Source organism: Manis javanica, chromosome 9, assembly GCF_040802235.1.
Source record: "Manis javanica isolate MJ-LG chromosome 9, MJ_LKY, whole genome shotgun sequence".
Taxonomy (NCBI): Eukaryota; Metazoa; Chordata; class Mammalia; order Pholidota; family Manidae; genus Manis; species Manis javanica.
In genome coordinates this window covers 89,668,256-89,684,840 of record NC_133164.1, presented here as the reverse complement: position 1 = coordinate 89,684,840, position 16,585 = coordinate 89,668,256, and the positions used below count along the sequence as shown (strand labels likewise).

General features: G+C 37.8%; 1 protein-coding gene across 6 annotated transcripts in view; it reads right to left on the bottom strand.

Moving 5' to 3' along the window:
* LAMA3 (laminin subunit alpha 3) overlaps nt 1–16,585 on the bottom strand; it is a 240,036-nt gene that overhangs the window by 152,556 nt on the left and 70,895 nt on the right. For 4 of the 6 annotated variants that reach the window (XM_073212899.1, XM_073212902.1, XM_073212901.1 and 1 more), the window contains exons 7-9: nt 14,670–14,803; nt 12,055–12,173; nt 419–509 (exon numbers count right to left, since the gene is read on the bottom strand). In XM_073212899.1, the coding sequence (XP_073069000.1) occupies nt 419–509; nt 12,055–12,173; nt 14,670–14,803 (344 nt within the window). The remainder of the gene's footprint in view (nt 1–418; nt 510–12,054; nt 12,174–14,669; nt 14,804–16,585) is intronic. The other 2 variants (XM_073212898.1, XM_073212900.1) reach the window with 1 other exon arrangement.

Here is a 16,585-nt window from a genome sequence, read left to right as displayed (position 1 = left end):
TATGATGTTATTAAATCCTTGTGAAACCAGTACTATGTTGTCTTGATGTTAATTCTGAAAACAATTTGAAATCGCTGGAGATTGAAGAAACATGTCAAAACAACCAAAAACAGGAATCAACATTTGTTGCAGACCTAGTATGTGACAGGCCCAATGCTCGGTATTTTCTTAGGTGCTTTTGATGGTATTTAATTTAATATTAGAGAATATATTTTCATTTCCACTTATATGTAAGAAATCTGAGGCTCAGAGAGATGATGTAACTGTTTGATGTCACACAGCTACTGAGGATTAGAGCCAATACTATGAAGAAAGTGGGAAGAAAGGGAACCACTACCCACTCAGATTTTATCCCGACGACCTCCCAGAAACTATACAGTATATAAAGTCTGAGAGACCACATTGAAATGAAACTTACGGATGCAGCCATGGGGGGCGTCAGGTGGAACACCATAGGGACGGTAATAACCCTTTGCACACGTTTCACAGTTTACACCAGCTGTGTTATGCTAGAAAGAAACAAGAACAACTTAGAAGGAAGAGTACAGGAAATGTCCTTATTTTGTGCTATTCATCCAGTGAAGTTATTCTGTTGTTTTGAATTACAATTGTAATTTCAAAGTCACTAAAAAATAAGCCTTGATCTTGACCTTGAGTCTCCAAAATTTACTAGGGACACTAGCTGAAACTTGGCTCTGGAGTTTTTTTCCCACTGGAAGGCGAAATAAGGGTAAATTCCATGAACTGGACAGCCCGGGTTTTCACCTCTACCACGGAATTTGCTTAATGAAGCACCTGACATCTGAGTGAGAAAAAACTCACGAGCACCACTCTTCAGTTTCAGTCAGAAGTGAAGTGATGAATGCTCAAGAAATCATCCTTAGCTTTAGCCTGAGGAATAAAGGGTCATGTGTGTATTTTTATCTTCTCTAGTTTTAGAAGAAATCACATATACAGATGCCCTTCTCTTGTCATCCCAACTTTATCTGAACTTTAGTCATGAAACCATTTTCCAAACATTTCTGTTACATGAATGGAAAATATAGGCATGAGTCTCACACACAGAGCTCATTTTAAAGTACCACACTGAGTGGCTTTTTCTATTTCATGGTTAACCCTTGTAATTGCCACAAGATCAAATTACCCAACATGCAACATCAGTTTCCAAGAACCATACCCAGGAATCTAACTCAATTCTGCCTCTCTCACTCTCTAATTTGGAAACAATTAGGAGGGCAGTGTTTTTTCATTAATGGAAAGAAAGGCAATAGGGAGCTAAAAAAAAAAAATAACAGCTATAACACACTTTGACCCAAAAAGAGTCTGCATGGGAACTGAGAGGGGAGAACAAAGACCCTTTTCTGTATCCTCTCCCCAGTTTTAGATGATTTTATTAATTACAGACCTTTATTTATTACACTCCTTGTCCTGTGGGCTAAAATCTGAATTCACTTTAACACTGAGGTCTAAAATCATAGTGGCCACTTCTCTGGCTTAACATTTACATGCGTAAACACTCTGGGCGAATAAGAAACAGCTGTCCTCCACCCTTCCTTCCACCAAATATCATTAACCTCTCCTCTGCCTGCCTCTGTGGCTTATAATAGATAGGACCCCAGGTTAACCTCGCTCCCCAGTTGTTTCCCATGGGAACAGGGAAGGAGGAAAAGTTCTCTGAAGTGGGTGGTCCAGTCTCTCCCCTCTATCGCAGATTTTGGCTAATGAAGCACCTGCCACAGAGAAGTTATATATTTAAGACACAAAGAAAGCAACAGATGGCCAGAAGAGAGCAACAGATCACCCCGCAGATGGAACAATGCCTGTGCGGCTCTCTGGGGCCCCCATATCTTGGGGGCTCTCTGGGGCCTGCACCACACCCTGAGAACAACAACACGCAGACCCCCCATGGCCACAACAGCGCTGAGGCCAGACGGAGGCCCAAGGCCAGCAGTGGCTCTGCAGTTTCTATATCGCAGGTGCTAGGGTAGGCGCTCTCACCGGGAGGAGTGGATGTGCATCTGCCTGACATTTAACGTGAGAAAACCTCAGCTGCCCAGGCCACATGGGGTGGGCGCCTGTGGACTCCATGCAGGAGGGAAGCCCACCCCCACTTCTCACCTCCTTTGACTCCTAGAGAGGATGCTCACCTGCAAACCCCAGGCCTTGCTCTAATAATTCTTAGGTCCTAATTCCGCCAAGCAGAACTTTTCCAAAGTGCTTTCCGATCTGCAGGTAAACCCCATCTCTCTGTCTCTCAATTCCCTGACCACACCTACAACACTTGCTGCTGGCTTCCACTTCTGTGAGCCTCCAGCACATGGAGACCACTGGCTGGGACACTGTGGGCCACACTCTTGCTGGAAGCCCCCATCTGGTTTTCCTTCCTACAGCCGACTTGATCTGGCCTCTGCTACCTCTCTGACTCGTCTACCCTGCTCACTCCCCTTCAGTCGTATGGGGTCCCTTGCCCCTCTCGGGCCTTTGCCTGCCAGCCCCATCTGGAATGCTGTCCCCGAGAAGATTCCTGCATTCTTTCCAGTTTGTGCTCAAATGCCAGACCCCAGGAACTTCCACCTTATGTTAAGATGTCACATACACCAAGCCAATACTTAAAATAGCAAACTCAAGAAATAAAAATGCCATATGAGAAAATAGCCATCTTTGGTAATGGCTTGCTCTGTAAGATAGCAAGCTGGCGCGCTCACACCCTGGCTACTTAAGTGCCTAAAAGTCTCCAGGCCCAGCCTGCCTAGGACAGTCCCACTTCTCTCACCAGCCCAGAGCTGACTGCAGATATTCCGCCATTCTCCCATTCCCAGCGCTGCACAGAGAGGGTGGCAAACAGCCAGGATAACTGTTGGTACTACATTAGTACAGTTAGACTATGGACTGAGGGTTTGTGTCCCCCACAATTCATGCATTAAGTCTGACCCCCAGTGTGACAGGATCTGGAGAGGGGGTCTTGGAGTGGTGATCAGATCACGGAGGTGGCGTCTTCACGATGGGGTCAGTGACCTTATAAAACGAGACCTGAGAGCACTTCCTCTCTCTCTGCTCTTCACCATGTGAGGATACAAGGCAACCACCTGCTGACCGTGAGGAAGGTCCTCACCAGATACCACATCTGCCAGGACCAGGGTCCTGGATTCCCCAGCCTCTAGAATTGTGAGAAATAAATGTCTGTTGGTTCAGCCCCCAGTGTACGGTATCTTTGTTATAGCAGCCTGAGCTAAGACAGCTGGCTTTCTGATAGGCAGTATGTGTCTTCCACCAGCAAATTCAAACTTCACCTGGAAGCATCACCTTGTAGTTCACCAAGCCATTGACCCTCCTCCGTCCCTTGTCTGGACTCCTCGTGTCCCTCTGTATAGGGCATTCAATAAAGTTTTTTTCCTCAAATGAAGAGGCAATTATCCCATAATCATTTATATAATGCCCATCTTTCTCTTCCATTAGAAATGCCAATTTCATTATAAACCAAATTTTAACATCTACATGAATTTGTTTCTAGATTCTTTACTAGATCCCGTTGAACTGGTTATCCCTGCATTGAGTTCACACCCAAGCAATACAATGTCGTGGCATGTTCCCATATCTCAGAAGACAAATATCCCCACTAATTGTTCATTTTTTTTAAAACTATGTGTCTATGTTCATTCAGTCTTTTATCAATAAGGACTTTAAAATCAGTCTGTCAATCTTCATTTAAAAAAAACTTGTTATTCTGATGGTGATTACACTGGTTCTGTAGATTGGTTTTGGAAAATAGTATATTTATAATAACAAGCCTGGAAACACACTGTGCCTCTCCATACAGGTCTTCTTTATAAACTTCATTAATGTTTCATAGGTTTGATGCAGCTCTACAATTGATTTATTCTGTCTCTTGCCTCTTGGAGTAGCTCCAAATCATTCAAACAGTCCCAGCAGTGTTCTCCTTCCTATCTGTGTCTCTGCTTTCTATCTTCCTGGAATCTTTTGAAATTCCTGCCCTATTGTTAGCACTCTTTTTCATGCTGTTTGTGGATTCTGGAAGGAGAGAGAATTTTGCTTGTTTTATATCTTTTCACTCATTTTGTGGATCTGTTGCAGGAGGAAATGTAGCCATATGTGCTGTTTCCTGGTGCTGTCTCTTCACTTTGTATGGTGTGTATGTTCAGGAAGACAGTTTGGAAATAGTGAGACCAACACTTTAAGGACACAAACAGCTAGGGAGCAAGCTCAAGACAGATCCAAATTTGTGTCCCAAGAAAGAAGCTAAAGACACCATTTTACTCAACGGAGATAAAGGATCTTCAAGCAGTCTCTACCAACATAGGTAATCTTCAACCTTAATTAAGAACATCAATATTTTATCAAAGAAAAAGAAATCGAGTCCATCAAAAAACGCTGTGCTCCTTGCCGCCTCCTTTCATTGCTCTTTCCCCCAATATTTTTTTATGGAAAATTTCAAATTTTACAGCAAATACCCTGTATGTACAGTTTACCATTAACAATTAACTGTACTTGCTTTATCACATAGTATTCACTACTCATTCCTCTATCGAGTCATACAACTTATGTTTTATGCATTTCAAATCAAATTCTAAATATCAGTCACTTCTCCTTACAACATGAGCATGCATATAATTAGCTGGAGTTCAGTCTTCATTTACAGGTTTTTTTTAGTGTATTTTACATACAAGGACAAAACTCTTAATTGTACATTCAGAGTTATGACAAATGCTCACATCTGTGAAACCTAAATCTGCATCTAGATATAGAACACTACCATCACCCCAGAAAGTTCCCACACTCCTCCAGTTAATCCCCATCACCAGCTCCCTAGAGTCAAACACCATTCTGATTGTTTTCACTATTGCTTAGATTTGCCTGTTCCAAATTTCATTGAAATGGTTCTCATTTCTGCATTTTTGAAAATAGGTCTGTTTCTGCACTTGCTATTCTGTTACACTGATGTATTTGTCTATCCTTATGTCTGTATCACACCATTTTAATTACTGTACTTTTATAATTAGTCTTGAAGTAAGATGAATCCTCCAACTCTATTCTGCTTCTTCAAGATAATCTAGGGTAATTGGGTAATCTAGGTTGTTCATATAGCCACATAAATTTTAGAGTAGAATTGCCAAAAAAAAGTAATTCCCAGAAAAAATATTTCTACAAAAAATACTGCAGGAAATCTTTACACCAATTCAGGAAGAATTGATATCATAATAATATTGAGTCTTCCCATATAAATATGTTATATCTTTCCATTTATTTAGGTCTTTCTAAATTTCTCTCAGTTTTGTATATTCCTCAAAATTTTTAACATACACAGTCATGTCATCTGCAAATAGAGGCAATTCTACTCCTTCCTTCCTAATCTTAATACCTTTTATTTCTTTTTCTTTGCCTTATTGCAATGATGAAGACCTTCAGGGCACTGTTTAACAGAAGTGGTGAAAAGCAAGCATCCTTACCTTGTTCTTCATCTTTAGAAGAAGATATTTCAATATTTCACCACTAGTATGATGTTAGTTGTAGGTTTTTCATAAATGCCCTGTATCAGATTACAGAAAATCCCTTTTATTCCTAGCTTGCTAAGAGCTTTTATCATAAAATGGGTATTGATTTTCTAATGGTATTTCACATGATTATTTCCTTTTATTCTAATCAATGGCTAATTACATAGATTGATTTGTGAATGTTCAATCAACCTTGCTTTCCTGGAATAAACATTACTTGTCCTAATAATATATTGCCGAATTCTATTTCCTAATATTTTGTTAAATATTTTTAAATATATGATGTTCATAAGAGATATAGGTCAGCAATTTTCTTATGTAACGTTGGTCAAGTTTTGGTAATAAAGTTATACTAGCCTTGCCAAACCAGTTTGAAGTGTTCTCTCCTCTGTTTTCTAAAAGTCTTGTGTCAAAATTGGTGTTTCTTTATATTTATTCATACTATAAAACATCTTTAAATGTTTAATAGAATTTTCCAGTAAAACTATCTGGCTCAGCACTTTTTTTGTCAGAAAGTTTTGATAATTCAATCTCTTTCATAGATACAAAGCTATGCAAATGTCCTGCTTAATCTTGTGCCAGTTTTTTTTTCACAGTTTAGTTTTATTTATTTATTTTTTTGAGGTTTTTTTTTTTTTGAGAGGGCATCTCTCATATTTGTTGATCAAATGGTTGTTAACAACAATAAAATTCTGTATAGGGGACTCAATGCTCAATGTACAATCATTAATCCACCCCAAGCCTAATTCTCGTCAGTCTCCAATCTTCTGAAGCATAATTAACAAGTTCTTACATGGTGAACAAGTTCTTACATAGTGAATAAGTTCTTACATGGTGAACAGTACAAGGGCAGTCATCACAGAAACTTTCGGTTTTGATCACGCATTATGAACTATAAACAATCAAGTCAAATATGAATATTCGTTTGATTTTTATACTTGATTTATATGTGAATCCCACATTTCTCCCTTATTATTATTATTATTTTTTTAAATAAAATGCTGAAGTGGTAGGTAGATGCAAGATAAAGGTAGAAAACATAGTTTAGTGCTGTAAGAGAGCAAATTTAGATGATCAGGTGTGTGCCTGTAGACTAAGTGTTAATCCAAGCTAGACAAGGGCAATAAAACATCCATGGATGCAGAAGATTTCTCTCAAAACAGGGGGGATAAGGTTCTAAGCCTCACCTCTGTTGATCCCCAATTTCTCACCTGATGGCCCCCCTGCAACTGTGCCTGTCTTAGGTTGTTCCTCCCTTGAGGAATCTTACCCGTCTCTGGCTAACCAGTCATCTTCCAGGGCCATACATGGAAATGTAAAGTTGGTAAGTGAGAGAGAGGCAATATTGTTTGAAAAGGTTAGCTTTTTACTTCTTTGCAGATTTATGCCCTGTGGCTTTTATGCCCAGTATTTGTCTTGAGGTATCTTTACCACTTGGAAGAATTATGATACTCAGTAAATTCAATATGAGGCACGAATTGTATTTAAGGGTTGTAATTAGGAAGGAAGAAGAAAAGCTATAGGAGTAGCAGATGGAAGATAACATGGGAAGATAGATTATTTCTTTGACATATCTTCTTGTAGAGTAACTTAAGCATGTATAGGTTTTAAACTACTAATTAAATTGCGTACACACATTAACATAATAGGAATACAGTTACTTAACCAAAGCAGACCTATAATTACCAGCCATCTCCAGTGAAACCAAGAAAACCAGTTAGGCACCCTAGGCATTTGTGAAAACTTGTCTATGATATGGTGGATATTGTCAAACTGAACTTGAACAGTCTGAGAGAAATCAGACAAATTAAAACAACCCATTCCTGGGGACTGTTCACATCCCATATGTTCTTTTAACAGTAGATAGTCTGCTTGTACCAGTTTTAATACATTGTAATTTTCAAGAAATTTGTCCATTTAAGCTAGGTCATCAATTGTTGGTATAAACTTGTTCACAGTATCATTTTCCTTTTTAATGTCTGTAGCCATTCTAGTGATAAGTCCACTTTTGTATGTGACATTTGTAACTTGTAATTCCCTTATCTTTCTTTGTGTTCTTTTGTTAAAGTATAGCTGTTGACCTTTTCAAAAAGCCAGCTTTTGGCTTAATTTTCTCTATTGTTTGCTTGTTCTCTCTTGAATTCTGCTCTTCTTTTCTTCCTTCTACTTATTTTGGGTTATTTTGCTCTTCTTTTACTTGCTTCTTAAGATAGAACTGTGAGTCCTTGATTTTAGACTTTGTATCCTAACATGAGCATTGAAGCTGTGAATTTCTCTTTAAGTGATATTGTAGCTGCATCCTGCAAGTTTTGCTGTGTTTTGTTTCACTGTTATTCAGTTTAAAATCTTTTCTGATTTCCCTCGTGATTTCTTCTTTGACTATGGATTATTTAGAAGTGTGTTGTTTCAAACATTGGAAATTTCCTGGTGATCTTATTGTTATTGATTTCTAATTTACCTACATTTTGGTCAGAAAATAAACTATAGGATTTCAATCACTTAAATGTAATGGGACTTGTATGATGGCCCAGAGTCATATTATGGTTTATATTGGTGAACCTATTACATATACTTGAAAAGAATGTGGAGTTTGCAGTTGTTGGCACGGTGTTCTGTATCTGTCAAGACAAGGTGTTTGATAATAATGTTCATACATCTTTACTGATTTTTTTTAAAATCTAGTTCTATCAGTTGATGCTAGGATGGTATTTAAATCTCCAACTATTATCATGAAATTGTCTATTTTTCCCTATAATTCTGTTAAATTTTGCTTCATGTATTTTAAAGCTGTTACTATGATTACTATGTCTCTGTGATGAATTGACCCTTTTATCATTACAAAATATCCCTATTTATCTCTGTTAATGCTGATGTTAATACTAAAGTCTATTTTATCTGACATTAATATCCTCACTCTATCCTTCTAATGCTCATTGTATGTTACATATTTTTCCCTATTCATTTACTTTCAACCTATCCATATCTTTATATTTAAAGTTCACCTCTTATAAGCAGAATATAGTTGAGTCTTGCTTCTTACACAGTCTAATAATATCTACCTTTCAATTGGGGGTGCTTAGTCTATGAACACTTGAACTGTTTATTAAAATGGTTAGAAAACAGGTCTACCATTTCACATTTCTGTTTGCTCCTTATTTTGTTTTATGTGTGTGTTTCACCCTTCTGTTCCATTGTTGCTCCTTTTGAATAATTCCAATATTTTTAAAAATTAAAAATTCATATAAATTTTTTTATTATTAACCTTTTAGCTATATCTCTTTGCATTATTTTGTTATTAGTTGCTTTAGGGATTACAAGGCACATCCCTAACTTCTCACAGCCTGATTAAGGCTAATCATGTTAACACTTCGGAGACCTGTAGAAACTGTATTGTGCTCCCTGTTATTTATGCTACAGGTTCATACATATATTATCTACTGCATTATAAGTCCCACAGAAAAATATTATTTTTGCTTTCAGTATCCCTATATGTTTTTAAAGAAAAATTTTTAAATAAACCTTCATATTTGTCTAGATATTTACATTCTGATACTCTCCATTTCCTCCTGAAGTTCTGAGTTTCCATTTAACCTGAACAACTTCCTTTAGCATTTCTGGCCATGCAGGTCTCCTGGGCAGTATGTTTTCTTAGTTTTGTTTTCTTAGTTTTATTTTATTGGTGAAACATTTTTTGTTTTGCTTTCCTTCTTAAAGAATATTTTTCAAAAATACAGATTTCTGAGATGACAGTTCTTTTTTTTCTTCTAGCATTTTAAAGATATTGTTCTACTACCTTAGGGTCTTTATAGTTGCTAATGAAAAGTCCACAATCACCATAATGTATTGTTTTTTTCTCTATCTACTTTCAAGAGTTTCACTTTGTCTTTGGTTTTCAGCAGTTTGACTTTCTTAGGCCCAGGAGTAGTTTTCCTTGTATTTATCCAACTTGAGATTCAATAAGCCTCTTGAATCTCAGTCTGTGGCAAAGTTTGAGGAATTTCCTGTTATTGCTTCTCCTCTTCCTCCTCTTGTTCTCCCTCCCCCTCCTCCCTCTTCTTCTTTATCTTCTTTTTCTTTTCTTCTTTAATTGCATTCTCTCTTCTCCATCCTGGGACTCCAATTACAGGTGTGTTAGACCTTCTGATATTGTCCCACAAATTTACAAATTTCTGCTTACTTTTTTAAAAGTATTTTTCTTTCTCCTCTTATGACTGGATAATTTCTATTGAACTATCTACAAATTTACAAACGTTCTCTTCTATTATTCCCATTCTGCTGTTGAGCCCAACCAATGAATTTTTAATTTAATAAAAACATACATTTTCATGTAGTTCCTTTTATGGTTTTTATTTCTGCACTGATATTTCTTATCTTTTCATTCATTGTGAACATATTTTCATTTATATCCTATAGCATAGTCATGATAGTGACTATAAACTCTGTTAACTGCTTATTTCAACATCTGGGTCACCTTGGTCTCTACTGACTGTCTTTTCTCTTAAGAATGGTCACATTTTTGGTTCTTCAAATGCCAAAAATTTTTGGATTGTATCCTAGACATTGTAAACATAATGTTGTAGAGCTCTGGAATTTGTAATATTTCTTTATAAAGAATATATATATTGCTATTTTATGGGACAATTATCTTGACTTTATTCAAACTGCAAACTCTAATTCTTGAGAGGTAACTCAAATCTCAAATAAATTATTTTAGTCTTGGCTGAAATCCATCTTGTTAATGAATGGTTCAGGGGTCAGTCAGAAACTTGGGAGGAATTTACACAGAGAATTAGGAATTTTCTCTTTCTTAATTTCCTTCTTCCTGAATTCCTCACTCACTTTCCAAAATTTGTGGTTTTCCCAAGCTCTGCCTCTTGTTCTTCAGGTCAGAAAGACTCTATATTTTCTACAGGAATTTTAGCCACACCACATGGCACCAACTTTAGCCTGACCTCTGGCTAAAAGCCATAAAAACATGTGACACACTATACTGATCCCTTTGCTAAGCATTAACTCCTCTTCATTATCTTCCTGCTCATGTTTACTCCTCAGTGCCTTCATATAACTATTTGGATGGGGTAGGCTTTTCTGGGTTTTTGTTTGTTTTTGTATTTTGCCTACAGTCTGTAGTTGTTATCTGCGGGAGGGTTGGGTCCTATGGGAGCTACTGAAACATAAAAGAAGCAGAAATCACTCCTTGTTCTTCAATTATGAGTTTAATATAAAAGGTAATTATGCTGAAATGTACACTGAAATGGTTAAAATGGTAGATCTTATGATAAGTATATTTCACATCAATAAAAAGTTTAATTATATTAGCTTAATATCTAACTTAAGCAAGGGCATTTTAAGTTTAAGTTGAAAAAATGCAATGAGCCTAATATTTCAATAATTTCATATGCAAAAAGAAAATGCTTTTGCAGAAGCACTATGAAATAAAAGGACTATATTGATGGTTTTCTGGAACCACAAAGTACAAAATATAGTATCACTGAGAGAAGGAAGAGAAGAAAAAGGTATTTTAAAGACACACTGAAGGGGCTTGATTCTTCTTCTGGAGAAAGGATTCCACCTACACATCCTAGCCCAGAGCTTCTGCAACTTTAATTGCATATGAATCACCCAAGGGTCTTGTAGTACACAGTCTTAAGAAGATCCTGAGATATTTCACTTATGCATGAAACCTTGTGATTTGTCAATAAATCTGTGACTTTAAAAATCTATTGACTTATTTTAAGTCAATAAACCTATGAATTATATTTTACTTGTGCTTTAATTATCTGCAATGATAGATGATATCAAATATGTAGAGTAGGAGATAAGTAGAGAATGGTGGGTCTCTGTAGGGGTGTTTTGCCTTCATTTCAGATTAAGTGGGCATCTCAAGAAAAGAGTGCCTCTTTAAATGGCAACATTAACAACAACACTCTAAAGCACACAAGACAGAGTGGCAACATAGACTAAATTCATGAACACTTTACCCAATTTTTAATAAATATCTCAATGCAAATACACATATACTCTCCTCTGCCATATGCTCCTCTTAGCTAAACTTTAGTGGACCCAAATGTCCTATAGAAGGGATGACAAACCAGTGTTTTTTATGTGGTATTGATAGCAGATACCATTAATTGATCACGACATTCTTCTGCAGTATAGATTCCTGAGCATAGATTCAGAATCTGCTTGAAAGTCAGATTTAGAGTCAGCAGGGAAGTTGATACCTATATACCCTCCCATTTTATGGCCTTTCTGCCACAAGATGGATAGCAGAAAGAATGAGAGCCAGGAATTCTCTCCATTTAGGCAAAAACCTAAATGAAGAATCTAATCAAGAGTTTGGGAAAACCTGCCTAGGTCCATTTTATCTACAATCTTTAAATTACATCCAGCTAATGAGGCCTCTTGTGTACAAAAGTAGAGAGATGGTCTCAGAAAATACTTTCAGTTGCAGAATGCTTTCTTGACACCTTTTAGGAGCAGGGCTTACTGAATACTCCTTTCCTCTGATGACACATATGGTTTGACTTAAACAGTGCCTCACCTGACAGTTAATGCAGACCCCTCCACCTGCATAGATGCCTTGAATATTCAAGCTTGCCTGCTGCCTCTCAACCTCTGGATCATAGTAACAGTCGATGGCATGGCCATGACAGTTGCATGCTGAAAAAAAGCATACTAAGTCAATATTCCATCATTACTATGGGACACTTAAATTCCCGCAGAGAGTATTACTGCTCATTGACCTACAATAAAGTCTATTCTACAACATTAGAGACTCTCCTGGTAGAAAATTCAGAGATTTTTACATAAAGACCAACCTATAACAATATGCAATTTACAGCTTCTTTCATGTGATATTAAAAAAGAGTCACATAATTACAACAAATTAAGATAAATCAAAATGCCAATTGAGCTTCATGTACACACAGAATATTACTATTATTGCTATTATGACTACTAACAGGAATAACTGGGCTCTTGGTACACTATGAGGAGTGTTTTACATGCATTATCTCATTTAATCTGCTCCACGACTTTCTAAGGTAGGTGCTATTATGTCCATAGCCCAGATGGGAGGCTGAGGCTTAGAGAGATTAAGGGATGTGCCCATAGTTAAATAGCACAGAGTGGGTACTCAAGAAAGACTTGTTGAATGCACCTGAATCCATAGAATAACAATATTATGAGCCACAAAAGGATTTCAAAGAGTTTTTAGTAATATAGGGGAAATATCTAAAAATATCCAGTGAAAAAAGATCAGAATATAAAATTGTACATATGGTATAATCTGGAGTATTTAAAGTATGCATGAAAAAAATTTAAAATATCTAACAAAATACTAATAGTAGTTCTCTTTGAATAGTAAAATTGTAGTAATGTACTTCCTATCATTTCCAAGTTATCTACCAGTAATATATAGTACTTCTAAAATTAGAAAATAGAGGTTAAAAGCCATTTAGGATCTTTATTACTGCCAAGATGAAAAAAAATTTAACATAAAAAATTCTTATTCTTTCTTAGGCAGAACATGTATTCATTATATTCCACCTAGATCAAATTTTCCAAATTTTTCCAGGAATTCGTATGTTTCAGTCAAGTTCCCAGGCAAATATATTAGGGAAGAAGACTAAATTGGAAATTAGACAAATTATTCTATTTTTAACAAGATATAATTTTCTTATTTTTAATTTCCCAGCGGTGCCATGATAAAAAAAATTTCAAGGTATTTGTACCCACTGCATTTCTCAAGAAGTCTGTTTATTTTGAACTGCACAAATTCAAACGGAATTTAGAAAAGTACCTAAGGAATGTATCTTAATAGGTCTGAGTTTTCCATATGCTGTTTTTATCATTCTTAACCATTTGGACAAGTTTATAAAGGTTAAAAACTCATAAAAGGAAACTTTTAAAACTGTTTTTGTATGTGCTGGAGTAAAGCATGGCATTCACTGAAGGGCTCCGTTATTCTGGAAAACTAATGAAATTGCTAATGTTGGGAGTTCATGTAATAGTACTTATTCAATCAATGTATCCTAAACCAGAGCCTGAAAGTCCTCCAAGAAACAGCCCCTGGTTATTTCCTCTCCCTCTTTCAGGTCCCATTATCTGGGGGTGAGGAATGGGGAAGTGGGAGAGGAACCTGTTAGCTATGAATATAAAGTGAGAATGGCAGCAGAGTGACATCCCTGGACCTAGAGACGCATCCGAGCATTTGCCTAGGGCACATCAAACCGTCCAACAAAGTTAGAATCTCTCAAAGCACTCACTGGAAATGCCTCTCAAGTAAGTTTGCTGGTCATAGAGATCATCAGTCTTAGCTCTTAAGAATTACAAAAAATACCTGGCTAAAAGGTATGAAGTACGGATTCTCTTACCTACCCAGGTCAACAAACCTGGATCCAAAACCCTTTTGTTCATTCAAAAAAGCAAATCCATCTTCCAGTGCTAAGAAAATTCAGGAAAAATAGGCCACAGTCTCCAACACCGATAACTAAAAGTTACAAAAAATGTTTGCAGCAGTTGGAATAAATATGTGGCCTCCTAAGGTCAGTTTAAAAAGGATCTTCAGTTGGATGTTTTAGGGCTTGCTTGTTAAAAACAATTTTCTTATTTAACATTATACCTATAATGAAAAGCAGCCTCTGGCCTTTTTACCTCCCACTCTGGTCCCCTCCACCCTCCACCCACCTCGTCCTGTGACTGTGTCCCTCCCATGACCCCTGCTTCCTAAGGGAGTCTAGCTCTCTGTTTAATGCCAATCTCACCACCTCCAGACCTCAGTCCTCAAAATTGTTAGGATTCTGATCCAGTATCACGTTCTAAGAAATAGTAAGCGTTTAAAATTTATTAGTGGCTGCATCATATTGCCGATTGCTAAAAAGAGCAGCCAACATGTGGAGGCACTCAGCCCCATCTTGCATACACAGTCAATGATTATTAATGATTCTTGTTATTTTGTTCTCATATCTATATCTGAATTTAGAGTGAGGTGCTGTTACCTCCAGTCTATCAGTTTTTCATTTCAATAGGCAGGCCTGAGTCCCTAAGACTGTCATGATCCACACTCTCCCCAAGCACGGAAAACAGTCTTCAAGGGGAAATGAAGGGAAGCCTTGAGCAGGGCTGAGCCTCTGGCACCCCTCCCCGAGTGCTCACCTTCACACTCATTGCTCTGCTCCCACGTGGCAGGCCGCCAGAGCCTCTGATGATACCCAGCACAACAGTGATCACACGTCTCCCCACAGGTGTGGTGCTGGCATTCACACCGAAACCTGGGCATGTGCACACCTCTGTTAATCAAAATTGGGATTAAAATCACTCGTTCCAGTGTGAAAAACTGACAATCATCACAGTCACCCACCTTACCATTTATTGAGTAATATGGGAACAAAGCATTTTTGCATCTGTTATTTCAAGTCCCTCACCCATTCTGTTATTATCTGCATTTTATAGATTCAGAAATATTAAAACACTTGCCAATGGTCAAGCAACAATAAATAGAAAGCCAGATTTCAAACCTGTTTGTCTGACTCCAGACTCCCATCTCTTTCTTCTCTATTACCTTGTATTACAACAAATGAACACTTGAGCAAGCTAGTTCTGAGTTTACTGAAATTTGTTGAGTATCTCTTCTTCACAGAGGTCTGGAGTCATCCTGTGAGAAAGAGCTGCTCAGATTCCTTGCTCTCTACCTGGGGTCAGGCACAGATTCACGGAATCCAAGAGAGTTACTAGCAAGATCTCCGAGGACTCTACTCCAAAAGGCTGTGCTCCAGGAGAAAGCTCCATCACAGGGCCGACAGTTGAGGTTATTCAGCAAGCCGAAGGGAGCAGTCTAAAAATCTACATTCAAAGGTGTATACTTCTGCCTTAAAACTTTTCCAAGTTAAAATGAAATTGTAGCCGTGGCATTAGATTAGAACTCCAAGGTCTGAGCTCTCCTTCAACAGTGCTAGAAAGGAGATTCAAAACAGTTGTCTAAGAAAGGTCTCAACTCTGCCTATGAGGATTCGATTCCCCCTCTTCCAAGGGGAAATGGGATGGCATATGTTCAGCTACACTCCAAAGAGAAGGTGTCACTCCTCTCCCAGCTCAGCTGCCTGTACAGCAAATGGACATATATTTAACTGGCAGCACAGAACAGCTAGAGTCCAAATGGGCTTTCACCAAACAGGGAATTTCAGTTCATTACCAATAAAGTATTTGCACAAGCTGGGTAAAGAATTATTTAGGGATGATTTCTTATAGAACATATGGCTCAAATACTCATATAGGGAGATTAAAATTGAGCATAGCAAAAAAATAGCTGTGTATTTGCCTGAATCATATTGATAACCCCAAATAATTGGTATTTCTGATTCTCTCTGAGCTCAAGCTGATGGCTTCTAGAGAAAACTCATCTTTGCATCTGCTGTAAGGATATTACTGAAGATGCTCAATAAAGAATCCTCTTCATGATGACTGCCCCACCCTGCATCCAAAGAAATTTTTTGTCTGGTCCAAGTGTCAGTGAGTTGGAGAGAAGTTAGTGTAGTGTCCCTTAGGCATCTCTTAAATAATTGATCAGTTTTTAGATTATGATCATAGTGAAATAAGAAACTGAGCTGCTTTCTCTTTTTGAGTTGCCTGCTGGGAAGCTCAGAATTAAATTTATGATCCATCCATGTTTCCAGGCACCACAGTCAGCATGGCACACATGATAAAGCCCTCTTCTGCCTCTTTATGGGTTCTGCTTGTCTAACTAACTCTTCTGATTGTCCAGCCTTGATGCCCTCCATTAAGTCTTTGCATCTCCTTAGATATATCAAAAGATTTTTTCCTATTCATGGATGTGGATTTCATCAGCACTGCTGCAGGTCAGCCTATTGGGCAGAAGCAAACCAACAGACAATACTAGGTAAGGCAGTTATGCTGGTATAGACCAGAGGCAAACAGCCTTTGCTGAGGCAAAGAGAGAGTCTCTCTACTCATAACTGCCAGTAGAGAACCCCTCCGGGCATGCCTGCCAAGGTCAACAGGGCTTGGAAGCCCTTCTAAGCAGGAAGCTCAGACCGCCAACGAAGTAACTCCTC